The sequence below is a fragment of the Cololabis saira genome, chromosome 10, assembly GCF_033807715.1.
Source record: "Cololabis saira isolate AMF1-May2022 chromosome 10, fColSai1.1, whole genome shotgun sequence".
NCBI classification, from domain to species: Eukaryota; Metazoa; Chordata; class Actinopteri; order Beloniformes; family Belonidae; genus Cololabis; species Cololabis saira.
In genome coordinates this window covers 10,657,484-10,685,459 of record NC_084596.1, presented here as the reverse complement: position 1 = coordinate 10,685,459, position 27,976 = coordinate 10,657,484, and the positions used below count along the sequence as shown (strand labels likewise).

The 27,976-nt window shown below is 42.8% G+C and overlaps 2 protein-coding genes across 2 annotated transcripts; both read left to right on the top strand.

Annotated features, from left to right (window-relative positions):
* Positions 1–159: 159 nt before the first annotated feature.
* On the top strand, positions 160–2,210 carry LOC133451835 (tripartite motif-containing protein 16-like). Its single transcript, XM_061730976.1, has one exon. The coding sequence runs from the start codon at positions 224–226 to the stop codon at positions 1,898–1,900; it is 1,677 nt and encodes a 558-aa protein (XP_061586960.1). The 5' UTR covers positions 160–223; the 3' UTR covers positions 1,901–2,210.
* Positions 2,211–6,381: 4,171 nt separating this feature from the next.
* LOC133452183 (coiled-coil domain-containing protein 42 like-2-like) lies at positions 6,382–27,536 on the top strand. Its single transcript, XM_061731404.1, has 8 exons — positions 6,382–6,429; positions 7,979–8,034; positions 12,561–12,675; positions 22,631–22,717; positions 22,955–23,143; positions 24,466–24,687; positions 27,226–27,381; positions 27,450–27,536. The coding sequence occupies exons 1-8, from the start codon at positions 6,382–6,384 to the stop codon at positions 27,534–27,536; spliced, it is 960 nt and encodes a 319-aa protein (XP_061587388.1).
* Positions 27,537–27,976: the final 440 nt, after the last annotated feature.

Here is a 27,976-nt window from a genome sequence, read left to right as displayed (position 1 = left end):
CTTCCTGGAATCTGATGCTGATGAACCTCCCTCTTCTTCCTGCTTTCCTTGTTCCCTCCCCTGCAGATCTGCAGCTTGAAGGCGGGTCTGAACAACATGAGCTGAACACTGAGAGCTGACAGCCTCCTACTCTGCACAAACTCGTGATTTGTAGATCAGAGTTCAGACGAGTTTCATGTTTGAGTAAGTGAAACTGTCTCAGTCTCAGTTATCGAGAGGTGAAATGGCGCAGAAAGGAGCTCAGCTGTATCAGGAAACCTTTTCTTGTTCGATCTGTTTGGAGGTTTTAAAGGATCCGGTGACTATTCCCTGTGGACACAGTTACTGTATGAACTGTATTAAAAACTTCTGGGATGAAGGAGAGAAGAAAATCCCCAGCTGTCCTCAGTGTAGAGAGACGTTTATACCGAGACCTGCACTGGTGAAAAGCACCATGTTCGCTGCTTTATTGGAGCAGCTGAAGAAGACTGGACTCCAAGCTGCTCCTGCTGATCACTGCTATGCTGGACCTGAAGATGTGGCCTGTGATTTCTGCTCTGGAAGAAAACTGAAAGCCATCAAGTCCTGTTTAGTCTGTCTGGCCTCTTACTGTGAGAAACACCTTCAACCTCATCATGATTCATCTACATTCAAGAAACACCAGCTGGTGGATCCGTCCAAGAACCTGCAGGACAACATCTGCCCCCATCATGATGAGGTGATGAAGATGTTCTGTCGTACTGATCAGATTTGTATCTGTTATCTCTGCTCTCTGGATGAACATAAAGGCCACGACACAGTCTCAGCTGCAGCAGAAAGGACTGAGAGGCAGAGAGAGATGGAGGTGAGTCGACAACAAATCCAGCAGGAGATCCAGGACAGAGAGAAAGATGTGAAGTTGCTTCAGCAGGAGGTGGAGGCCGTCAATAAGTCTGCTGATAAAACAATGGAGGACAGTGAGGAGATCTTTACTGAGCTGATCTCTCTCCTCCAGAAAAGAAGCTCTGATGTGAAGCAGCAGATCAGATCCCAGCAGAAAACTGAAGTGAGGAGAGTCAGAGAGCTGGAGGAGAAACTGCAGCAGGAGATCACTGACCTGAAGAGGAGAGACGCTGAGATGAAGCAGCTCTCAGACACCGAGGACCACAACCAGTTCCTCCACAACTACCCCTCACTGTCACCACTCAGTGAGTCCACACACTCCTCCAGCATCAGCATCCGTCCTGTCAGCTACTTTGAGGATGTGACAGCAGCTGTGTCAGAGGTCAGAGGTCAATTACAGGACATCCTGAGAGACACGTGGACAAACATCTCACTGACCTTCACTGATGTGGATGTTTTACTGCCACAACCAGAACCACAACCAAAGAGCAGAGCTGGATTCTTGAAATATGCATGTGAAATCACTCTGGATCCAAACACAGTAAACACACGGCTGTTACTGTCAGAGGAAAACAGAAAGGTGACTTATAGGAAAGAACATCAGTCTTATTCTGATCATCCAGACAGATTCGTTCTTGTTCCTCAGGTCCTGAGTAGAGAGAGTCTGACTGGATGTCATTACTGGGAGGTGGAGAAGGAAGCAGATGCAGTTTGTGTAGCAGTTTCATACAATAATATCATCAGATCAGGGTGGAAGGAAAGTGCATTTGGAGGAAATGACCAATCTTGGTCACTATATTGTTCCTCAGACAAATATGAACTGTGTTACAACGACATCAGAACCTCCATCTCAGGTCCTCAAACCTCCAGAATAGGAGTTTACCTGGATCACAGAGCAGGTGTTCTGTCCTTCTACAGCGTCTCTGAAACCATGACCCTCCTCCACAGAGTCCAGACCACCTTCACTCAGCCGCTCTACGCTGGAGTTTTGGTTGGTATCACTGATGGAGACTCAGCTGAGTTCTGTAAACTCAAATAGACGTATTTGTTCTCCATGTTTATAAGTCAGTTTTGATTGTTGTGATGTTTCTTCACTGTTCATAGATTGACGTCTAAAATCTGTGATTGAAGAGGAACATTGTTGTTACATCAGTTGTTGTTTTGCAGGTTTCACTCTCTTATTTCTCTTCATTTATAGGAGGTTTTAGGCTATTGTATTTCATCAACCTGAAACTCTAAATGTGTCTGTGCTCTAAAAATGTGTATTTATGTTTTAATCACATTATTTTGATGAGCCTGAACAGAAAAATCAGCAGATCTGCAGATCAGATGTTATTGATGTCTAAATCTGTTGAGGATGTTTCATGTTTAACAATCTGAATGTTTTGTTAGAAATAAAACTTCTGATGTTCTAACAAAGTGTTTTCTTCAGTCTTCATTACAGGATTTGACTCAGATCTGAGGGAGTAAACATTAATCTAATATTCAAGTAAAACTGAGGCAGTTTTCTTCCTGAAACTTCCCAAAGGACATATTCACAACAGATCATATTTCTGGATTTAAATGTGTCTTTACTGATTTTACTGCTCTTGTTCTTGCCAGACATCACTCAGAAAAGAGGCTTTAAATCTCCACAATCCTCTTTTCCTGGTAAATAAAGATGAAATATTTGAATCAAACAGTTACCAGTGGACTCCACTGGTTGTCAAAGCGGTTAAACAAATGCAGGTTCTCAGCTGTCAATCACCTGTAAACACCTCAATTAGTGTCCTGTTTTCTGCTGAAACTTCCATCCATCCATCCATCGTCCGCCGCTTATCCGTTCCCGGGTCGCGGAGGCAGCAGCCTCAGCAGGGATGCCCAGACTTCCTTCACCCGAGACACTTCCTCCAGCTCTTCCAAGGGGAGTCCGAGGCATTCCCAGGCCAGCCGAGAGACATATATTCTCTCCAGTGTGTCCTGGGTCATCCCCGGGGTATGCCTGGAACACCTCCCTAGGGAGGCGTCCAGGAGGCATCCGGTAAAGATGCCCAAGCCACCTCAGCTGACTCCTCTCAATGTGAAGGCGCAGCGGCTCTTCCCGGGTGACCGAACTCCTCACCCTATCTCTAAGGGAGCGTCCAGCCACCCTGCGGAGGACACTCATCAATCAATCAATCAATCAATTACTTTATTTGTCCCCCAAGGGGGCGATTAGTTTCGCAACAAGAGAAGCACACAATGGGTAAATATACATAAAATATACATACTAAATATACATACTAAATTATAAAATATACAAAATATACATACTAAATTACAATAATAGTATAGACTTAAGCTTCCCCCACTACCTTTTCCATCCCACTACCTTTTCACCCACTACCTTTTCCTTCCTGCATTTAAAAGAACAATAGCGGAGGGAACAAAGGAGTGTTTGTATCTGTTAGTCTTTGCAAAAGGGAGTCTAAGCAGTGTACCTGATGGTAGAAACTGAAACTGTTGATGTAAGGGATGTGAGCAATCAGACAATACGGAGTTTGCCTTCTTGATCAGCTGTTTGTTATAAAGTTCTTGTAATTTTTGTTGAGCCGACCCGATTATTTTGCTGCTTAGACTGACAACCTTATTGAGCAAGTTTCTGTCTTTGACTTTTAAGGATTGAAACCAACAAATGAAAGAAAAAGTGATGACAGATTCGATAAAAGAGCGATAAAACATAGACATCAGGGAAGAATCGACCTGGTATTTAGAAAGTTTTCGGAGACAGAAAAGGCGCTGCTGGCTTTTCTTATCTTATACTCCAAGGTGTTTATGAGGACACTCATCCTGGCCACTTGTATCCGCGATCTCGTCCTTTCGGTCACTACCCAAAGTTCATGACCATAGGTGAGGGTAGTTGCGTAGATTGACCGGTAAATCGAGAGCTTCGCCTTTCGACTCAGCTCCTTCTTCACCATGACGGTCCGGTACATCAACCGCATAACTGTGGACGCTGCACCGATCCGTCTGTCAATCTCCCGCTCCATCGTTCCCTCACTCGTGAACAAGACCCCGAGATACTTGAACTCCTCCACCTGAGGCAGGACTTCTCCACCCACCCGGAGAAGGCATGCCACCCTTTCCCGGTGGAGAACCATGGCCTCGGTTTTGGAGGTGCTGATTCTCATCCCTGCCGCGTGGCACTCGGCCTTAAACCGCCCCAGCACATGCTGAAGGTCCCAGTCCGATGAAGCTAAAAGGACAACGTCATCCGCAAAAAGCAGAGACGAAATCCTGTGGTTCCCAAACAGATCCCCTCCGGCCCCTGGCTGCGCCTAGAAATCCTGTCCATAAAAATTATGAACAGGATCTGGTGACAAAGGGCAGCCCTGCCGGAGTCCAACATGCACCGGGAACAAGTCTGATCTACTGCCGGCAATGCGAACCAGACTCCTGCTCCGATCATATAGAGACCGGACAGCCCTTAATAGAGGGCCCCGGAGACCATACTCACCGAGCACCCCCCACAGAATGGCACGAGGGACACGGTCAAATGCCTTCTCCAGATCCACATGTAGACTGGTTGGGCAAATTCCCATGAACCCTCGAGCACCCTGAGGAGGGAATAGAGCTGGTCCAGTGTTTCGCGACCGGGACGAAAACCGCATTGTTCCTCCTGAATCCAAGGTTCAACTATCGGCCGTAATCTCCTCTCCAGTACCCTGGCGTAGACTTTCCCGGGGAGGCTGAGAAGTGTGATCCCCCTATAGTTGGAACACACTCTCCGGTCCCCCTTTTTAAAAAGAGGGACCACCACCCCGGTTTGCCACTCCAGTGGCACTGTCCCCTTCCTCCATGCAATGTCGCAGAGGTGTGTCAACCAAGACAGCCCTATGACATCCAGAGACTTGGGGTACTCAGGGCAAATCTCATCCACCCCTGGTGCCCTGCCACTGAGGAGCTTACGAACTACCTCAGTGACCTCGGCTTGGGTGATGGATGAGCACGCCCCAGAGTCCCCACTCCCTGCTTCCTCAGTGGAAGGCATGTCAATCGGGTTGAGGAGATCCTCAAAGTATTCCTTCCACCGTCCAACGATGTCCCCAGTCGAGGTCAACAGCTCCCCACCCACACCATAAACGGTGCCGGCAGAGTACTGCTTCCCCCTTCTGAGGCGCCGAACAGTCCGCCAGAATTTCCTCGAGGCCGACCGAAAGTCTTCCTCCATGGCCTCACCGAACTCCTCCCAGACCCGGGTTTTTGCCTCCAGGACTGCCCAGCTGCAGCTTGCTTGGCCTGCCGGTACCTATCTACTGTGTCAGGAGTCCCACAGGCTAACATAGCCCGGTAGGACTCCTTCTTCAGTCTGACGGCATCCTGTACTTCCGGTGTCCACCACTCGGTTCTAGGATTGCCGCCACGACAGGCACCGGAGACCTTGCGACCACAGCTTCGAGCCGCCGCGTTGACAATGGAGGCAGAGAACATGGTCCACTCGGACTCGATGTCCCCCGCCTCCCCCGGGATCTGAGAGAAGCTCTCTCGGAGGTGGGAGTTGAAGATGTCCCTGACAGAGTGCTCAGCCAGACGTTCCCAACAGACCCTCACAATCCCTTTGGGTCTGCCCGGTCTGTCCAACCTCCTCCTCCGCCAGCGCACCCAACTCACCACCAGGTGGTGATCAGTTGACAGCTCAGCCCCTCTCTTCACCCGAGTGTCCAAGACATGCGGCCGAAGGTCAGATGAAACGACAACAAAGTCGATCATTGACCTCCGGCCTAGGGTGTCCTGGTGCCACGTGCACTGATGGACACTCTTATGTTTGAACATGGTGTTCGTTATGGACAAACCGTGACTAGCACAGAAGTCCAACAACAAAACACCGCTCGGGTTCAGATCGGGGAGGCCGTTCCTCCCAATCACGCCTCTCCAGGTATCACTGTCATTGCCCACGTGAGCGTTGAAGTCCCCCAGTAGAACAATGGAGTCCCCAGTTGGAGCACTATCCAGTACTCCTCCCAGGGACCCCAAGAAGGCCGGGTACTCCGCACTGCTGTTCAGCCCATAAGCACAAACAACAGTGAGAGACCTTTTCCCGACCCGAAGGCGCAGGGAAGCGACCCTCTTTTTCACCGGGGTGAAGAGAGCCCAAGCTATGTGTGGAGGTGAGCCCGACTATCTCTAGCCGGTATCTCTCAACCTCAGGCACAAGCTCCGGCTCCTTCCCCCCCAGCGAGGTGACATTCCATGTCCCAACTGTGAGGGTTTTGGTCCTGGGGTTTGGGTTGTCGAGGCATCCCGCCACAACTGCTACCCAGTCCACATGGCACCAGCCTATCATGGACCTTCCTGCGGGTGGTGGGCCTACGGGAAGGCGGGCCCACGTCGCCATTTCGGGCTGAGCCCGGCCGGGTCCCACGGGCAAAGACCCGGCCACCAGGCGCTCGCCAGCGAGCCCCAACCCCAGGCCTGGCTCCAGGGCGGGGCCCCGGTGACGCCGATCCGGGCGACATTACGGCCCTTGCTGTCTTCCTCTTCATGATAGGCTTGCCTATTGTCATGATAGACAAACCCCTCCACCACAGTAAGGTGGCGGTTCAAGGAGGGGTCTGCTGAAACTTGAGTAACTTTATTTGGATGTTTTTTTTGCCTTGATTTATTAAATTCTTTCAACATTTTCAGACTTTATCAAAAATGATAAACCAAACACATTCATCATCTCTCAAGACTTTAAGATGTTAGATTTTATTCATTGTTTTAGTTTTTATAGATGGAAAAAACGCTGTTTTACAAACCTGATTAATATGCTGGTTAAACGACAAATCCTGATCAAGATAACACCACGTTTTCTCACATTAGCACTGGAGGCCATTGCAACACCATCTAATCCTGGTACCCTAGTACCTAGTACCTAGTACCTAGTACCAAACACCTCATGAGGTGTTTGGTACTAAAAATAATAACCTGTATTTTATCAGAATGTAGGAGCACAGACGTGATCAGGTGTAGTCACAATTATCTGAGGGGGACCAGGTTCTCTTCAGAGGTCTCCCGTCACTCTGACATTTGTCATGTCGGGTGGATGTTAAAACTCCTTCCAGCAGCGCTTCACCTCCTCCTGCAGCCGTTCGTCAGGGGTTGCCTCCAGGCAGGAAACAGTCCACGGTGGAAATTCATTGGAAACCGATGCTGCTGATGCTGGCTGGTAAAGCAGGGAGTTTCAACGAATAAAGACACAACAACTTCAGCTCAGATAACAACGGCTGGTGTCTGAGCTGCAGTTTCAGCTGCTGAGTTGAGCTAAAGGTGAACTGGAGCAGCACCAGCACTCATGTGGACATGGTGGGACACTTCTGACTCTGTCAATGATACTGGTTCAGAATGCATCATAGCACAGAGACAGCACCTGTTCGAGTCACTAACGACATTCTTATGGTATCAGATAAGGGATTAGTGTCCATACTGGTTCTACTGGACATCAGTGCTGCTTTTGAACCTGTAGATCATGGCATCTTACTGCACAGGTTAGAGCATGTTGGTGGGATTAAAGGGATAGCTCTACGTTGGTTTAAATCACATCTATCTGACAGATTCCAGTTTGTTCATGTTCATGAGGTTTCTTCAGAACAGACGAGGGTCTGCTACGGTGTCCCACAGGGTTCAGTGCTAGGGCCAAGCTTGTTCAGTTTATACATGCAGCCATTGGGAAGTATAATCCAGAATTACAGCATTCATTTTCAACTGAACTTCAGGCATGTCTTAGGGACATTAAGCACTGGATGTCCATTCATTTATTACTCCTAAATTCTGATAAAACTAATCTGGCATAGAAAATACAAACGCATCAATTAGTTTTTCCCACCATCACCCTAGTCTTTGCGATATTACAAAGATAGAAAAACGCTCTTTTACAAACCTGAATAATATGCGGTTTAAACCACAAATCCTGATCAAGATAACACCAGGTTTTCTCACATTAGCACTGGAGGCCATTGCAACACCATCTAATCCCTCCCTGACTCCAGGTAGGAAACAGTGGTGGAAATTCATTGGAAACCGATGCTGCTGATGCTGCCTGGTGAAGCAGGAAGTTACAACGAAGAAAGAAACAACAGCTGGTGAAGCGTAAAATCAACAACCTGTGGACTGCGACCAGAACCACAAGTTCCACAACCACCAGGACGCCGCCGACTTCCTCCAGGGCATCTCAAGGTAATAGGATTGTGTCTGGGCAGAGTTAATTAGCGTTTAATGTGAGTGTGTTTGCTGTTGTTTTGTTTTGCTTATTACTGTGTAATGTGCCGACAGTCTCTCAAGCTGACTGACAGTCGTTACGTTTGTATTATTAGCTATATTGTTACGGGCCCATGTAAGTGGATCATATAATGTGTTCCCTCACTACCCAAGCGGTACATGTTCCTATTTCCCTGTTTTTTAAATTGGTGTTTAGTAAAGTGTTTAATAAAGCCTGTAGTTAGTGTTCAGTAAACCTCTAGTTATTGTTTAGTAAAGCCTCTAGTTAGTGTTCAGTCATCCTCAGTGTTTACTAAAGCCTCTAGTTGGGGTTTAGTAAAACCTCTAGTTAGTGTTCAGTAAACCTCTAGTTAATGTTTAGTAAAGCCTCTAGTTAGTTTTTAGTAAAGCCTCTAGTTCAGGGGTGTCCAAAGTTGGTCCTCGAGGGCCGCAGTCCTGCATGTTTTAGTTGTTTCCCTGCATCAACACACCTGATTCTAATTAACGGTCGTCACCACCTTGTCATCAAAGTCTGGATAGTTCTGTTGATGACCAAGCTCCTTGTATCATGGTTTGATAAAAAAAGGGACACATCTAAAACATGACTTATTTCTTATTTCCTCTTCATGTTTTTATCTCAGTTTTTATTGATTTTCTTTTTTTCTCAGAGATGAACGTCTCAAACTCTGATGGACTCAAACAGACGACCCACCAGACCTTCTTCATCTCTGATATCATGTCTGCATTCACACTCGTTTCCTCATTCATTACCAAACCAAATGTTCTTGTTTTCTAAAGATACAAATCTTTTCCAGACACAAGCAAAAAGTAAATGATTTCAGAAATGTTAGTGACCAGCAGCAACGCAGCAAACAGTTCAGTAAAGCCTCTAGTTGGTGTAAACTAGTGTGTTGGGGCCGGTAGTCATAGCTGCAGCTGCAGAACCAGACTAGATCTGCAGATCAGATGTTGTTGATGTCTAAATCTGTTGAGGATGTTTCATGTTTAACAATCTGGATATTTAGTAAGAAATAAAACTTCTGATGTTCTAACAAAGTGTTTTCTTCAGTCTTCATTCCAAGATTTGACTCAGATCTGGGGGAGAAAATATGAATCTAATATACAAGTAAAACTGAAGCAGTTTTCCTTGTATATTATATTATATTTACTTTACTTTTTTACATTTTTACCAAACAACCCACCAGACCTTCTTTATCTCTGATATCGTATTCAGACTTGTTTCCTCATTCATTTGCAAACCAACTGTTCTTGTTTTCTAAACCAATAAAGATATTTTTATGGTGAAATAAAAGCAAACTTTTTTTGACTGCACTCATTTCTGAAACCAACAGCAACAAACTCAAGTTTGGGACCAAACGAATAATAAGATAATAAAAGGAGCAGGAATTCTGGCTAATCTACATTTATGACGGCTAAAAGACCCCAACTGGATAGTTGTGACTTATTGAGTAATCAACCAATAAAAACCAGATATAACTGAACTGGTTTCTGTGAATCCTGAACTGTAGCAGGCGGTAACAACCACTGAGGTCTCTGGACCTGATCTGGTCTCATGTGGACATACGGGCAGAGGTGGACAGAGTACTCGACCCCAGTACTTGAGTAAGAGTACAAATACTACTGGTCAAAATTTACTCCGTTACAAGTAAAAGTAGCTCAGTCAAAATATTACTTGAGTAAGAGTAGAAAAGTACTTGCTTTTAAAGGTACTTAAGTATCCAAAAGTAAATGCTTTTAAATTTACTTTAAGTAAAAGTAAGAGTAAGAGTAAATTTCTTATTTTCCACATCAGTAAATTACTATATTTTTTCTAAATTAATTTAAGGATCTTTTAACTCTTGTTTCTGAGAATTCGATGTTGAGTTGTTGAAAGCAGAGAGGTAGTTCTGCTTCGGCAGACACAATAAACATTCGAAAATAAATGTCTGTGGTTTGTCTGTGCCCTCGTTTTTTACTCGGTCGAACTCAAACATTGAGTTAAGATACGGCCAAGGATTTTGTGAAAGTCCCTGCTCCGAGTCCGGCTCATTATCAGACTCAGACGACTCAGCGGATTGTCTTTCTTCTCCTGACGCAGGCGTAGCCATTGTTGCAGCTCTGTCTTGACTTGTTGCGGCTCTGTCTTGACAAACTTTGGCGGTATCGTTTTGAGGAGGCTTGACGTATTTCAGCTTTACGTACATCCCAGTGGAGAGCCTGCACTGTGATAGGTCTCCTCCTTTGACAAAAACAGCTTGTGTCCAATAGGATTTTAGGGAAGAAGAAAAAAGAGCAGACCTGAAAGTAACGAGTACTTTTCAGCCTTCCTAGAAATTTACTGGAGTAAAAGTAAAAATATTTGTCTTGGAAATGTATTCAAGTAAGAGTAATAAGTACCAAAGAAATCTAATACTCAAGTAAATTACAAATCCTCTGGATATGTACTTAAGTACAGTACTCAAGTAAATTTACTCTGTTACTGTCCACCACTGCATACGGGACAGGGATACGTCTTCTCTGGTCAGACTGCTTCTCATTCAGACTTTTGACGAAAAAAACTTTAAATTTGATGCTCCAGTGATGAAAAAGACCATCAAGGGTTTTTTTATTCTTTATTTATCGGGTATAGATGTTAACACCAGCATGTGTAACAGTTTGCAGGTGAATCCATGCCCATGGTTCATTGACCTCCATATCTGTGAAGGTACCGTTGATGCTGTGGGGAGTTTGGAGAGACAATGTCATTCCACTGAGCAACGTCACGCTTCATCCTGCACGACTCAGTTTGTCTCCAACACCCAGATTGGTCTGCTTGCAGTCCAGATCTCTCTCTTGATGTGCACAGCATCATGACGAGGGGATCCAAACAGTGATGCTGATGGAGCGGATAAAAATCTTAATTTCAGCAGAAATTAACACATATTCCTCTTCAAAACTGGAAGAGTGGTGAAACTATGACTTAGTTGCACAGATTTGCTTCATGATTTGCTCTTTTAGGTCACTTCTCTCATGTCCCTCCCTGCCAACACTTTAAACACACATATCCAGCGAGCCCCCGGCAAGTATTTATTATCAATGCGTCACATGGATAGAAAGGCTGATGTGGACATGGATCAGTTTTATTGAATCTGTATTTAAAATAAAAAAATAAAGTAAAAGAATAACATTAATGTAGCATCAGTTTTTGATGGACATTTCCTATTTTATCCAATCCATGCATCCTTAAATGTCACCAAGGAATCAGATAGAAGATGGTAAAGATCAATCATCTCATCTGACTCTTTGAACATTAAAACAATACAACAAACATTAGACTGAACTGAGATGAAAGAGCTTACAATTATACTTTTACGGGTCCCTGCTCCTATTGGTGTCAAAGGAAATGTAAAGACAGATAAAGTGGCAAAGGAAGCATGAAAAAAAAAGATCACAAACATTAATCTCACACTTATCAGTCGGAACAAAATCAATAACATTATGACACAAAATAAAAGAAAGAGTGCAAAAATAATGTGAGTAGAAAAGGACAGAATCACGACTTCAGGATTTCAAAGGAACATGTTAGAAATTAGGAAGAAACGAAAAGGAAATTACGTGTTATGTTGAATTGTCAGATACAGTATATGAATATATGTAGGTTGTAAGATCTTCTTAGAATTTACTCAAGATTTGAGTTGGATCTTTATATATATTTCAGTATGCTTGAAAAGATTATTTAATTGCGAGGATATGTATTTGTTTATTTACATCCACACTCATACAAATATCGTGCTTGATCTACTTAAAAATATTAAGGCAACTTTTTGCATGATATTATTATGTAGATCAAGAAAGACTAGTCTTTGTATAAACTACTTAATTTTTTGTATGTAAGTAATACATTTTGCAAGTACAGTCAACTTAATTGTGTTAAGTTTACTTTATTTATCAAAATTAAGTTGACTTGACTTGCAAATGAATTTTGTACATACTAAATGAACAATATTACAAGTGTTTGGTGGAAAACGAATCAAAGAATAAAAAAAAACAAAATACAATTAAAAAAAACATAAAATAAATAAATAAAATTAAAAAAAAAATAAAAATAAAATAAAATAAAATAAATGAAAATATCATCGTTGAATTTTTGCTTTCAAAGTGTCTCAACTTCCGAATAACGTTAGGAATACATTAAGCATTTTTTGCATTTATTTAAAGTTATTCTGTTGCAAGGGAAACAATGGTCCTTTAAAGGCGAGGAGCCGGTTGCCATGGAAACGAGCATACGCGCCGCCGCTGCCATTGCTTTGCGACCGACGCTTGAAACTTTTAACGTGACTCCGGTTTTACTTTGTTAAATTGGTGTGAACTTCCATCCAGGACCATGTTTTCCAAACTATCGAGCAGAAGGCCGGTTTTAAAGTGAGTTTTAGAGTGGTTTTTAGAGCGAGCCCTCGCAGTGTCAGCGCCTTTCTGGAGGTAAAATCTGAGCTTTTTCTGCCCGTTACTCTGTTTTCTGTTTCCAGGGGGCTCTGGCCCGTCGGGATGACGGACGAAAACTTCTTTACTCGCCAGTTGGAACTCTCCCAGAAAGAAAAACAACTCGAGGAAGCTGATATCACGTACGAGGAGCGCAAACAGGTGCGGGCAATTACCTGGCTCGAGATTTTCGCCAAGTCTCGCGATATCTCGCTGTTTAGTTATAGGGAGAGCTTAAATACCTTAAATACCTGAGGACTGTTTAAAACAGTTTGGAGGACGAGAAGAAATTAATTAATTTATTTATTATTATTGCTAGATATTGATATATAGATATTGATTATTGATGGATGGATGGATGGATGGACGGATGGACGGATGGATGGATATATATATATATATATATATATATATATATATATATATATATATATATATGTATATATATACCGTAGATGACCGAATAGTCGCCCGCGCACAAATACGCGCCTGTGCTCTAATAGCCGCCGGGGTCCGAGCCCATTTGGCATAATAAACGCCGGTTCAATTAAACGCCCGGGCGACTACCGGTAATAACCTGGTAATAACACTGTATTTGCATTGTATTGTGTACAGTATCGTTCATACTGCTCTGATCAGCTCCGTGTCTCGCCGTTACACAGACAAACTGTCTTTGTATATCAGAGCATGAAAAAAAAAAACGCTCCACCCATAACCGCTCAGCGCTCCAGTAACACTGCACCCCGCTCCGCTCCAAAAAATGTTTGCATGCATATAAAATGCACATGTTTACCTGAAGTCTGTGTACTGGAACTCGAAGCCGGTTTTGGGCAGGGGTGGGCTGTTCCCACACCCAAACCTGCACCCTGCCCACCTGATCAAAGCAAGAGTACCTGGCTGCAGGCAAGATGGCCGACAAGGGCGCGGCCATTTTTTCCATCCATACCGGAATTCCAGACCGGAAGTTGGTCTTCTTCGTGTATATTATTCTTCGTCGCGCTGAACCAGACCGGAAGTTGGTCTTCTTCGTGTATATTATTCGTCGCGCTGATCCAGACAGGAAGTCTTTTTTTTTTTTTACTTTATTGAAAATATATTCATATACAAACAATGCATCATATCTTTTTTCCAACATGTATCAGGGAAAAGGTGCATAAAGAGTACAGAGGAAAAGAAATTAAATTAAATTTAAAAAAAAAAGGAAAATAACTCATATTCACTATTCACTCATAATTTTTCCCCTCATGGATCCGTTTTATGGAATAACAGAGTGATAATAGTAAATAGAAAATCGTTATTTAAAAGAGATTGGTATGAGGCAGGCATTTTATTTGTGAAGGATATGAAGGATTCTGGTGGAGGTCTTCTGGACTACAGGACATGGTTAGGAAAATATAAAATAAATTGTACTCAGAGGGAATATAACAGGATCCTTAAAGCAATTCCTATTCCACTTCTGCATTTAATCCAGAATACTTTGTTATTTTCAAGTGTTGAATCAACACTACCAAGACTGATGATTAATGAATGCAACTTAAATGACAAAAAATGTAACAACAAAGTGATTAGTGCTGCGTGGAAATCAATATTTTTTTACGATTTCAACAGAGGACGTAAATTCCAAGGGCTTGAGAAAGTAACAGTATCTATGTTGGAAAAAGCTCACTCTAAATATATTAAATGGCCTATTTCCCCAAAGATGAAAAAAACTCACTTTAAGATACTGCATAAAGTCTACCCAGTTGCAGAATTTCTTAAAAAAAGATTTAAGTTTGAAGTTGACCTGTGTACTTTCTGTAATGCAGCAGATGAAACTTTAGATAATATGTTTTTCTTATGTCCTGTGTCCAGAAACTTCTGGAAAGAATTGAGAAGTTGGTTATTACTTAAAATAGATGACATACCAGTTTTTGATATTTCTCATATTTTTTTATATGTAGACAATTTGAAGGCTGTTATATCTGATATGATAAATATAATTATTCTCATGGGTGAATATCATATTCACTGCTGTAAATGGAGAAATGGTAAACCCTCCTTTGATTGGTTTTTAAATGATTTTAAATTGTTCTTTTTGTCCCTCAAAAAAGTGATTCCAGCAAATTGGCTAAAAAGATTTGTGACGACATATCTTGTTTTTTGCTTTTGTGATTCATGCCTCAGACCTTGCTCCTATTTTGTTATGGTTTTTGTTTTGCCTGATTTTGAAAATATATGCAAATGGTTTTACTAGTATTTTAAAATAACAACCCCTGTTTGTTTTGTTTTGATTCATTTCTACATATATATATATATATATATATATATATATTTTTTGTACATGGCTTATACTTGATGACAACATTCCACGTCATGTTTAAAATGTCCAATCAATGTCCTTACGAGAAAATGTTATGATACTGTGTTATTGTATGTTCAATAAAAAAAAAAAAAAAAAAAAAAAAAAAAAACGAGGAAAGACAAACCTCCGGATCAGCGCGACGAATATTATACACGAAGAAGACCAACTTCCGGTCTGGTTCAGCGCGACGAATAATAATATACACGAAGAAGACCAACTTCCGGTCTGGTTCAGCGCGACGAATAATAATATACACGAAGAAGACCAACTTCCGGTCTGGAATTCCGGTATGGATGGAAAAAATGGCCGCGCCCTTGTCGGCCATCTTGCCTGCAGCCAGGTCCCTCTCGATCAAAGTCAAGGGGATTCTTTATTATTTATAATTTTATTTTTTTATAATCCCAAAATATCTGTACCGTTTCTGATTGGGTGTGTGCACTGCGAATCATTTTTAGACACAACAAAGAACGCGTACCGCAAAACTTGTGTCTCGGCGGAGGAACCCGCCGTCCCAGCAAAATGAGAAGAGAAAAAAGAGTTCAGCAGACAGCGCACACACTGAAGGCTGATTTATGGTTCCGCGTTACACCAACGCAGAGCCTACGGTGCAGGGTACGCCGTAAGGCTGATTTATGGTTCCGCGTTACACCAACGCAGAGCCTACGGCGCAGGGTACGCGGCGACCCGCACCGTACGTGGAACTGCGCTCTTTTTTTTGCTATTAAAACATGATTTGTAATGTGAATTTGCAAAACTTAAACTACAAATAATAGTTTTTGACGTAACATCAGAGATTGCGCATGCTCTCTGTGAAAGGATGAGTCCAATCGGGTCGCAGCTGCTTCAACTGTGATTCCTTCACGAGGAGCGACCAGGATTTCAAACACGCTTGATTTTATTGCGACCTCACGATTCGTGATCGGGAGCTCGTCGTGAGGTGTTGTGTTGTGTACAGTGTGTACAATTTTAGTTCCAGTGGTACTATGGTGATCTCATATGTTCTTTGTAAGTAATGGTCTGGTGCTGCTCATTGCAAAAATAAATTGTAGCCTGGTGCAAATACCCGCCTGGTTCTTATAAACGCCTGGGGTCCAAGTGGATTTAGCATATTAAACGCCCGGGCTACTAAATGGTCATCTACGGGATATATATATATATATATATATATATATATATATATATATATATATATATATATATATATATATATATATATATGCGGGATGTTTGTGTCAAAATCATTCAATCCAAAAAGAAAGACTTGAACTTTTTTCACTTCAATCAAAAAAAATCACTTCAAATCGAAAAAAATATTTTCAATCAAAAAAAAAAGTGTTCAAATGCAATTTTTTTTTGCATTCACACACTTTTTTTCTTTGACTGAAATCATTTTTATTGATTGAAGTGATTTTTTTTTAATTGAAAATATATTTTTTGATTGAAGCAATCTTTTAATCTTCTAATTAAGACACAAATCTACCTCAATAATTTTCTTGGTATTTTATTGTTCTTTGATTCGTTTTCCACCAAACGCTCGTAATATATATATATATATATATATATATATATATATATTTTTTTTTTTTTTTTTTTTTTTTTTCTAAAGGGCAAAACATGTGCAAAACATAATAGACAATTTATAACAAAAATAAAATAACAAAATAAATGCAAAAATACTTAACGTATCCCCAACTTAATCCTGCAGTTGAGATTTAAAGAAGAAACTTCGAAAGCGGAAATTGTTTTTTCTTGAATGTACCATGACAATTATACAGTAATATAATATGAAAATAAGGTACAAACAATAATAAATAAATTAAATACATGATATTTAAGTAAAATAATACAACAAAGTCCATCATACAAGGGGTAAGTAAGGATATCAGTCTTCTAAATCAGTGGGAAAATGACTTAACACTTCATACATGTTTTGTGCTTTTGTTTCAATTATTAGTTTGAAAGATTTTAAATATAATCCAAATTACTTTAAAAAATCAACAAATTTGGAGGATGACTTTAAATATTTATTTTTATTAATAAAGAATTTATAATTTATGTATCATTTTAGAATTTTGTAAAAACATGCCAAATGTTATGTTATCTCTAGTAGGGGAAGCTTAAATACCTTAAATACCTGAGGACTGTTTAAAACAGCAGCAGCAGATTTTTTATGTTATTTATCTTAATGTCATATGATGTTGTTGCTCTGGAGATTTATTTACTTGGTAAAGATCTTTTTATTTATTTATGTTTTCATTTAATGTCCTGATATGATATGGCCTGTGACATTTAAAAGGAAGAAGTGGGTGAAGATGGATGGATGATGGATGGATGATGGGTGGATGGATGGTGGATGGATGATGGATGGATTGATGGATGATGGATGGATGATGGATGATGGATGGATGATGGATGGATGATGGATGATGGATGATGGATGGATGATGGATGGTGGATGGATGATGGATGGTGGATGGATGGATGATGGATGGATGGATGGATGATGGATGATGGATGGTTGATGGATGGATGGATGGATGGATGATGGATGATGGATGGATGGTGGATGGATGGATGATGGATGGTGGATGGATGGATGATGGATGGATGGATGGATGATGGATGATGGATGATGGATGGTTGATGGATGGATGGATGGATGGATGATGGATGGATGGATAATGGATGGATGGATGGATGGATGGATGGATGGATGGATGGATGGATGATGGATGATGGATGGATGATGGATGATGGATGATGGATGGATGATGGATGATAGATGGTGGATGGATGGATGATGGATGGATGGATGGATGGATGGATGGATGGATGGATGGATGGATGATGGATGATGGATGGATGGATGGATGGATGGATGATGGATGGATGGATGGATGGATGGATGATGGATGGATGGATGATGGATGGATGGATGGATGGATGGATGATGGATGGATGGATGATGGATGGATGGATGGATGGATGGATGATGGATGGATGGATGATGGATGATGGATGGATGATGGATGATGGATGGATGGATGATGGATGGATGATGGATGGATGGATGATGGATGGATGATGGATGGATGGATGATGGATGGATGGATGATGGATGGATGGATGATGGATGGATGGATGATGGATGATGGATGGATGATGGATGGATGATGGATGGATGATGGATGATGGATGATGGATGGATGATGGATGGATGGATGGATGATGGATGGATGATGGATGGATGGATGGATGGATGGATGATGGATGATGGATGGATGGATGATGGATGATGGATGATGGATGGATGATGGATGGATGGATGGATGATGGATGATGGATGATGGATGGATGATGGATGATGGATGGATGGATGGATGATGGATGATGGATGATGGATGATAGATGATGGATGGATGATGGATGATGGATGATGGATGGATGGATGGATGATGGATGGATGGATGGATGATGGATGGATGGATGGATGATGGATGGATGGATGATGGATGATGGATGGATGGATGGATGATGGATGGATGATGGATGATGGATGGATGGATGATGGATGGATGGATGATGGATGATGGATGGATGGATGATGGATGGATGATGGATGGATGATGGATGGATGATGGATGATGGATGGATGATGGATGATGGATGGATGGATGATGGATGATGGATGGATGATGGATGGATGATGGATGGTTGATGGATGGATGGATGGATGGATGATGGATGATGGATGGATGATGGATGATGGATGATGGATGATGGATGGATGGATGGATGATGGATGATGGATGGATGATGGATGGTGGATGGATGGATGATGGATGGTGGATGGATGGATGATGGATGGATGGATGATGGATGATGGATGATGGATGATGGATGGTTGATGGATGGTGGATGGATGGATGATGGATGGATGGATGATGGATGATGGATGATGGATGATGGATGGATGGATGATGGATGGATGGATGGATGGATGATGGATGGTGGATGGATGATGGATGGTGGATGGATGGATGATGGATGGATGGATGATGGATGATGGATGATGGATGATGGATGGATGGATGATGGATGGATGGATGGATGGATGATGGATGGATGATGGATGATAGATGGTGGATGGATGGATGGATGGATGGATGGATGATGGATGGTGGATGGATGATGGATGGTGGATGGATGGATGATGGATGGTGGATGGATGGATGATGGATAATGGATGGATGGATGGATGGATGGATGATGGATGGATGGATGATGGATGATGGATGATGGATGATGGATGGATGATGGATGATAGATGGTGGATGGATGGATGGATGGATGGATGATGGATGGATGATGGATGATGGATGGATGGATGGATGGATGGATGGATGATGGATGGATGGATGGATGGATGATGGATGATAGATGGATGGATGGATGATGGATGGATGGATGGATGGATGGTTGATGGATGGATGGATGATGGATGGATGGATGATGGATGGATGGATGGATGGATGGATGGATGATGGATGATGGATGGATGGATGGATGGATGGATGATGGATGATGGATGGATGATGGATGATAGATGGATGGATGGATGGATGGATGATGGATGATGGATGGATGGATGATGGATGATGGATGATGGATGATGGATGGATGATGGATGATGGATGGATGGATGGATGGATGATGGATGATGGATGATGGATGGATGGATGATGGATGATGGATGGATGGATGATGGATGATGGATGGATGGATGGATGATGGATGGATGGATGGATGATGGATGATGGATGGATGGATGGATGGATGGATGGTTGATGGATGGATGGATGATGGATGGATGGATGATGGATGGATGGATGGATGGATGATGGATGATGGATGGATGGATGGATGGATGGATGATGGATGATGGATGGATGGATGGATGGATGATGGATGATGGATGGATGATGGATGATAGATGGATGGATGGATGGATGGATGATGGATGATGGATGGATGGATGATGGATGGATGATGGATGGATGGATGGATGATGGATGGATGGATGATGGATGATGGATGGATGATGGATGGATGGATGATGGATGATGGATGATGGATGATGGATGGATGATGGATGGATGGATGGATGATGGATGGATGGATGATGGATGATGGATGATGGATGGATGATGGATGGATGGATGATGGATGATGGATGATGGATGATGGATGATGGATGGATGGATGATGGATGATGGATGGATGATGGATGGATGATGGATGATGGATGATGGATGATGGATGGATGATGGATGGATGGATGGATGATGGATGATGGATGATGGATGGATGATGGATGATGGATGGATGGATGATGGATGATGGATGGATGGATGGATGATGGATGATGGATGGATGATGGATGATAGATGATGGATGGATGATGGATGATGGATGGATGGATGATGGATGATGGATGGATGGATGGATGATGGATGGATGGATGATGGATGATGGATGGATGGATGGATGATGGATGGATGGATGATGGATGGATGATGGATGATGGATGATGGATGGATGGATGATGGATGGATGGATGATGGATGGATGGATGATGGATGATGGATGGATGATGGATGGATGATGGATGGATGATGGATGATGGATGGATGATGGATGGATGGATGATGGATGATGGATGGATGGATGATGGATGGATGGATGATGGATGGATGATGGATGGATGGATGATGGATGATGGATGGATGATGGATGATGGATGATGGATGATGGATGGATGATGGATGGATGGATGATGGATGATGGATGATGGATTGATGATGGATGGATGGATGGATGATGGATGGATGGATGGATGGATGATGGATGGATGGATGGATGGATGATGGATGGATGGATGGATGATAGATGGATGGATGATGGATGATAGATGGATGGATGGATGATGGATGATGGATGGATGGATGGATGATGGATGGATGATGGATGGATGGATGATGGATGATGGATGATGGATGGATGATGGATGGACGATGGATGGATGGATGATGGATGGATTATGGATGGATGATGGATTGATGGATGATGGATGATGGATGATGGATGGATGATGGATGGATGATGGATGGATGGATGGATGGATGGATGGATGGATGGATGATGGATGGATGATGGATGGATGATGGATGGATGGATGATGGATGGATGGATGATGGATGGATGATGGATGGATGGATGATGGATGGATGATGGATGGATGGATGATGGATGGATGGATGATGGATGGATGATGGATGGATGGATGATGGATGATGTCCATCAGGCTTGTCTCGTTACTCTGTATTACAGTTTAATTTATCCTTATCTCATTTATGGCAACATTGTTTGGGCAAGCACATATTCATCAAATCTACACAAATTACTCATTACTCAAAAGACATTTGTAAGAATAGCTACTTCTGCCTCCTATTTGGCCCCATCTGCCCCTTTGTTTAAAAAATTAAATTTATTATCCATCTATGATATTAACATACTTCAATCATGTGCTTTCATTTACAAATGCACTTATCTTGCAAATAGGCTTCCAAGTACTTTCAAAGATTTTTTTAAGACCAATTCGCAAATTCATAACTATAATACCAGACAATTTGAGGATCTCCATTCTTCATTCAGTCGTACCAATAGCACTCAGTTCTCCATCAAAGACAGAGGTTCCTCACTCTGGAACTCTCATATACTTATCGCAAAATCTTCACTGTCTATTAATAGTTTTAAACAGAGATTGAAGACCAGCCTTATTGACCAAGCGTCTAGAAGTGCTTCCACTTAATGTGGACTCACTTCTGCACGTGCACACCGAGAAATTGTCTGTTTATATCCATCTTTTTTGAATGCTGTTTTTTTTTTGTTTGTTTTTTTGTTCTTGCTATTAGTTCAATACAATCTATTTTTCCTGGTGAGAACTTTGAATAAGCCCATTTAGGGCTTCCTTTCTCACCTGCACATATTTTCATGTTTTTTTATGTTTATTTAAACTTTTGTACGTTTTTTTTATGTTGTGCAAATAAACAAATCAAATCAAATCAATGATGGATGATGGATGGATGGATGATGGATGATGGATGATGGATGGATGATGGATGGATGATGGATAGATGGATGATGGATGATGGATGGATGGATGGATGATGGATGATGGATGATGGATGATGGATGGATGGATGATGGATGGATGATGGATGGATGGATGGATGGATGGATGGATGGATAGATGATGGATGGATGGATGATGGATGGATGGATGGATGGATGATGGATGATAGATGGATGGATGATGGATGATGGATGGATGGATGGATGGATGGATGGATGATGGATGGATGATGGATGATAGATTGATAGATAGATAGATAGATAGATAGATAGATAGATAGATAGATAGATAGATGGATGGATGGATGGATGGATGGATGGATGGATGGATGGATGGATGGATGGATGATGGATGGATGGATGGATGGATGGATGGATGGATGGATGGATGGATGGATGGATGGATGGATAGATAGATAGATAGATAGATAGATAGATAGATAGATAGATAGATAGATAGATAGATAGATAGATAGATAGATAGATAGATAGATAGATAGATAGATAGATAGATAGATAGATAGATAGATAGATAGATAGATAGATAGATAGATAGATAGATAGATATTATTCTGTATTCAGGAGTTGGAGAGTTTGCAGAGAAACTTCGAGGAGCTGATGAAGAAAATGGAGAAGAAGAGACGGCTGAGACACCAACAATCTGTCCAGGTACGAGTCACTGTCCCTGGTCTCTGTCCATGGTTTCTGTCCATGGTTTCTGGTGAACTGCGGGAATATAAGTCCCTGGATTCTGTCCCTGGTTTCTGTCTCTGGTTTCTGGTGAATCTACGTCCCTGGTTTCCGTCCCTGGTTTCCGTCCCTGGTTTCCGTCCCTGGTTTCCGTCCCTGGTTTCCGTCCCTGATTTCCGTCCCTGGTTTCCGTCCCTGGTTTCCGTCCAGCACCAGAAGGAGGACGAGGAACTGCAGGTGGCGGAGCGGGAGGCTGACCGGAAGCTGCAGGAGTCGACGGTTGCCATGGAGACGGTGAGGGCGGAGCTGGAGCAGCTGCGTGGGCGGAGCCAGCAGCTGCAGCAGCAGGTGAAGGGATGCAGCAGGTTCAACGACTTCCTGGAGCAGACGCTGCCCATGACCCAGGTGAGACTCCCGGGGGGAGAAAAACGGTGACATTTTGGCAATAAAGTTGAAATTTCGCCTTTTTTCTCAACATTTCAACTTTTTTCTCGAAATTGTACTAGACTGCTTTCATTGTTTTGCTTTAAACATGATTTGCATTGTTCTATAATAAACCAAGTCTCTAAGCTTCAGAATATGAGAATTTAAAAATAATGGATTAGTATGATCATAATATCTTCATTTCATTTTTGCAGATTAACTCCCATCCCTGGGACACAATGGGTTTGGATGTTTGTTCCTACATGCTGTTTTTGGAAATTATATATTCCTCTTAATTAGGGCCCGAGCACTAACAGTGCTCGGGCCCTATTGTATCTGTAGGAATTTTTCTCGTTTTTATTTTTCCGATGAAATGAGGGCCTTTTTTCCCCCTAAACGTGCCCCAAAAGTCACCAAATTTTGCACCAAGCCAGGCCTGGTGAAAAATGTGATATTTAAGTGTTTGCATTAATGGGCGTGGCCTAATGGCTCAACAGCGCCCCCAAGAAAACTTTGTGCCTCAAGCCCCACAATGCGGTTTGACGTACATGCACGAAAATCGCTACACACCTGTATCATGTCGCAACTTAAAGAAAAGTCTCTTGGCGCCATGGCCGAAACCGAACAGGAAGTCGGCCATTTTGAATTATTATTATTATTCCGCCCACTTTTTTTGTCCGTTAATACGGCCCGAACCACAATGTTCACCCATGCATGTCATACATCGTTGGATACGTCTCCATCGTGGTCTCGATGGGCATTACTTTCCTCAGTCAAAAGTGTTACCGTGGCAACGCTAGATACCAAAAAGCAAAAAGAAAAGCAAAAATTCGGACGCTTATTGCTCGCCGAACTTTATCGAAGAGACATTGTTCAAATGTACAAACACTCGGCCCGATTGGTACTAAAGGACCGTACAACCTCATCATGCTACTTATTACGGTTTTTGAGATATTTAACTTTCAATAAAAAAAAAATTCCATTTGACTTTGGACGCTTGATGCTAGGCAACGGTTTATCGTACAGACATTGTTACAACATTGAAAAACCCGGGACGCGTTGTACTACAACATATTTAAGTCTCATCATGCTAGCTATTACGGTTTTTGACATATTCAACTATGCTCATTTTGATGCGAAAAATGTGATATTTCATGGTTTGCATTAATGGGCGTGGCCTAATGGCTCAACAGCGCCCCCTAGAAAACTTTGATGAACGAGGGCCCGTTCATTGCTGCTTGCAGCTTTAATTTAAGTTAAGTTTTACATGCACGGCCATGGTGTTGACTCCAGCTGTGCTGCAGTTCCAGGATGTGGATGAGCTGACCGGCCGCTTGGAGAAAATGCTGCACATCCGAGACGAGCTGTACCAGAAGGAGAGCGGAGCGCAGGAGCAGCTGATCCAGGCGAGGAGGAAGCTGCGGAAGATGGAGGAGGACCACGAGCTCTTCTGCCTGCAGATGAACCACCAGGTCTTCCATCTGCAGGGGGAGCTGGAGGAGGCCAGCAAGGAGACTCAGATCTGGGTACCAGTCGTCCTCCGTCACCACAGACTCAGATCTGGGTACCAGTCGTCCTCCAATACCCCAGACTCAGATCTGGGTACCAGTCGTCCTCCATCACCCCAGACTCAGATCTGGGTACCAGTCGTCATCCATCACTGGCCCGCTCAGCCCAGGGCTGCCCCATGACCAAATTGGGGCCTTAAGCGAAAAATTATTTTTTATAGGGGCAAAATATATATATATATATATAACGACATGCCATTTAACTTGACAACCTTTATTAATAGTAACAATTGTACTGTAAGTCTAGATACAGTCAAACAAAATAAAAAGCTTCTACCTGAAATAAATGATTAAATATTAAGTAAAAAGCTTCAACCTGAAATAAATAATTAAATATTAAATAAAAAAGCTTCAACCTGAAATAAATAATTAAATATTAAATAAAAAAGCTTCAACCTGAAATAAATAATTAAATATTAAATAAAAAAGCTTCAACCGGAAATAAATAATTAAATATTAAATAAAAAGCTTCAACCTGAAATAAATAAACAATTAAACAAATTTGAGTCAAAAATAGCCATCAATTACTCATCAAAAGGAAGTAACTTCCACCTCAATCCCCCACAAAAACACGCACGTCTGCCTTTTACAGATGCATGTCTTGTTGTTGATGCTTCTGAATAGCCAAGCCACTTTAAATTATTATTGTCATCATTATTGTTGTTGTTGTATTATTATGTACAGACTACATTCCTAAGAAAACATAATTCAGGATCAAACAGACTGATATGTCAAACTTTACATTCCAGTTTAGTTCCCTCTGTCAACAAATGCATCAGCTATTCATTTCCATCAGTATTTTTGTGTAATGCCTCCTCAAAAGCCGACTGTTGGGAATTAAATTCACCAACAGATGGCGTCATTATCTCCTTAAAATAGTCGAAAACTTCTTAACAACATAAATTGATATAAAACTTTAGCCAATATATTATATATCGGCTAAAGTTTATATCTTATATACGACCACTACCTGGTCATTTTACCACTCCTTGCTCGCTCCTGACGCAGCCCTCTGATTGGTCAGATCCTGCAGTCCTGCAGACGCAGCCCTCTGATTGGTCAGATCCTGCCTGCAGACACAGCCCTCTGATTGTTCAGATCCTGCCTGCAGACGCAGCCCTCTGATTGGTCAGATCCTGCCTGCAGACGCAGCCCTCTGATTGGTCAGATGTCAAGTGCTGTCAATCATTGGCCACGGTTACAAGATGATTTTTAATTCGGAATCAATTATTCAGAATGAAATAATTCAGAATTGGTGCGTCCGAAATGCCACACTAAAAAGTATATACTAAAAAGTATACTTCAGTTCGGCACACTTTTGAGTAAATATCAGTAGTATGCATTAATTCGGACGGACTACTCAGAGCCACACGGCTATTCCTGCCGTCGGGAGGAAGTGACGTGTCACAGCAGCAGTAGCAGCTGTTACCATGGTAACAGCAGCAGTAGCAGTAGCAGTTTAGGGAGCGGTCCAGATTCCAGCTTTGTTCTGCGTTTAGGAAGCGGTCCAGATTTGAGCTCTGTTCTGCGTTTAGGGAGCGGTCCAGATTCCAGCTCTGTTCTGCGTTTAGGGAGCGGTCCAGATTCCAGCTCTGTTCTGCGTTTACGGAGCGGTCCGGATTCCAGCTCTGTTCTGCGTTTAGGGAGCGGTCCGGATTCCAGCTCTGTTCTGCGTTTAGGGAGCGGTCCAGATTCCAGCTCTGTTCTGCGTTTAGGGAGCGGTCCAGATTCCAGCTCTGTTCTGCGTTTAGGGAGCGGTCCAGATTCCAGCTCTGTTCTGCGTTTAGGGAGCGGTCCAGATTCCAGCTCTGTTCTGCGTTTAGGGAGCGGTCCAGATTCCAGCTCTGTTCTGTGTTTAGGGAGCGGTCCGGATTCCAGCTCTGTTCTGCGTTTAGGGAGCGGTCCAGATTCCAGCTCTGTTCTGCGTTTAGGGAGCGGTCCAGATTTGAGCTCTGTTCTGCGTTTAGGGAGCGGTCCAGATTCCAGCTCTGTTCTGCGTTTAGGGAGCGGTCCAGATTCCAGCTCTGTTCTGCGTTTAGGGAGCGGTCCAGATTCCAGCTCTGTTCTGTGTTTAGGGAGCGGTCCAGATTCCAGCTCTGTTCTGCGTTTAGGGAGCGGTCCAGATTCCAGCTCTGTTCTGCGTTTAGGGAGCGGTCCAGATTCCAGCTCTGTTCTGCGTTTAGGGAGCGGTGCAGATTCCAGCTCTGTTCTGCGTTTAGGGAGCGGTCCAGATTCCAGCTCTGTTCTGTGTTTAGGGAGCGGTCCAGATTCCAGCTCTGTTCTGCGTTTAGGGAGCGGTCCAGATTCCAGCTCTGTTGTGCGTTTAGGGAGCGGCCCAGATTCCAGCTCTGTTCTGTGTTTAGGGAGCGGTCCGGATTCCAGCTCTGTTCTGTGTTTAGGGAGCGGTCCGGATTCCAGCTCTGTTCTGCGTTTAGGGAGCGGTCCAGATTAGACCGGTCCTCGGCCTCTCCCTTCAGCTTGTGTCTCCCCCTGCAGGAGAGGCAGTGGAACCACATCCAGGACACGGCGGCCAGGAAGATGCTGGAGGCGGGCCAGATCAAGCTGGCCACCCTGAACCTGTACGACCAGGTGGGGGGGGTGGTGGACATTAACGGGCCGTACTTCCACAAGACGGAGGAGCAGCTGGAGCAGGTTGGTCCCCCGCAGACGCAGATCTGGAGCACATGAGCTGGTCCACGTCACATTCTGTCTCCTTTCAGATCAAGATAAGCATCCAGAAGAAAAACGCCTTTTTGAAAGAATACAAGTCGTCCTTACAGACGCCGATGGTCAAGAAGGTTCCGTAAGCCGAGCAGTGAGACGCCGAAGCAACAGACCCATCTCACCTGTTCCTGCTTTACTGTTGTTTATTAAAAAGCTGTTTCAAATCAAATCAAATCAATCTATTCCCGTCATTACATGCAGTCAAAATTGGGGTTATTACTAATATTCCGGTTACTGAAACATTCGGAATATTCCGTTTACATGGTGATTAATCATTCGGGATATCTGGATCAAACCAGCGATGCGCGGAGAACATCATGACACAATTCCCGTCATTTCTGCTTCTTCTTCCTGTATCCAAATCCAAAACAAATGCTGCTTCGCGCAACTTTTCGCTCACCTTCTTGTAAATCTGGCTATCCCGGTACTTTCTACCGTCTATAAATGCAGAAATGTTCATATCCTTCATTACATTTATGAAGTGATTAGTCTCCTCCTGGTCTTTGTTTCTCCGTGTTTATAA

Bases quoted from the DNA above. Each gene is read 5' to 3' on its own strand.
- LOC133451835 (XM_061730976.1), top strand. From the start codon at position 224: ATGGCGCAGAAAGGAGCTCAGCTGTATCAGGAAACCTTTTCTTGTTCG.
- LOC133452183 (XM_061731404.1), top strand. From the start codon at position 6,382: ATGATAGACAAACCCCTCCACCACAGTAAGGTGGCGGTTCAAGGAGGG. The intron at 6,430-7,978 runs GTCTGCTGAAAC...GACTGCGACCAG, and splicing joins AGGTGGCGGTTCAAGGAGGG to AACCACAAGTTCCACAACCA. The intron at 24,688-27,225 runs GTACCAGTCGTC...CTCCCCCTGCAG, and splicing joins GCAAGGAGACTCAGATCTGG to GAGAGGCAGTGGAACCACAT.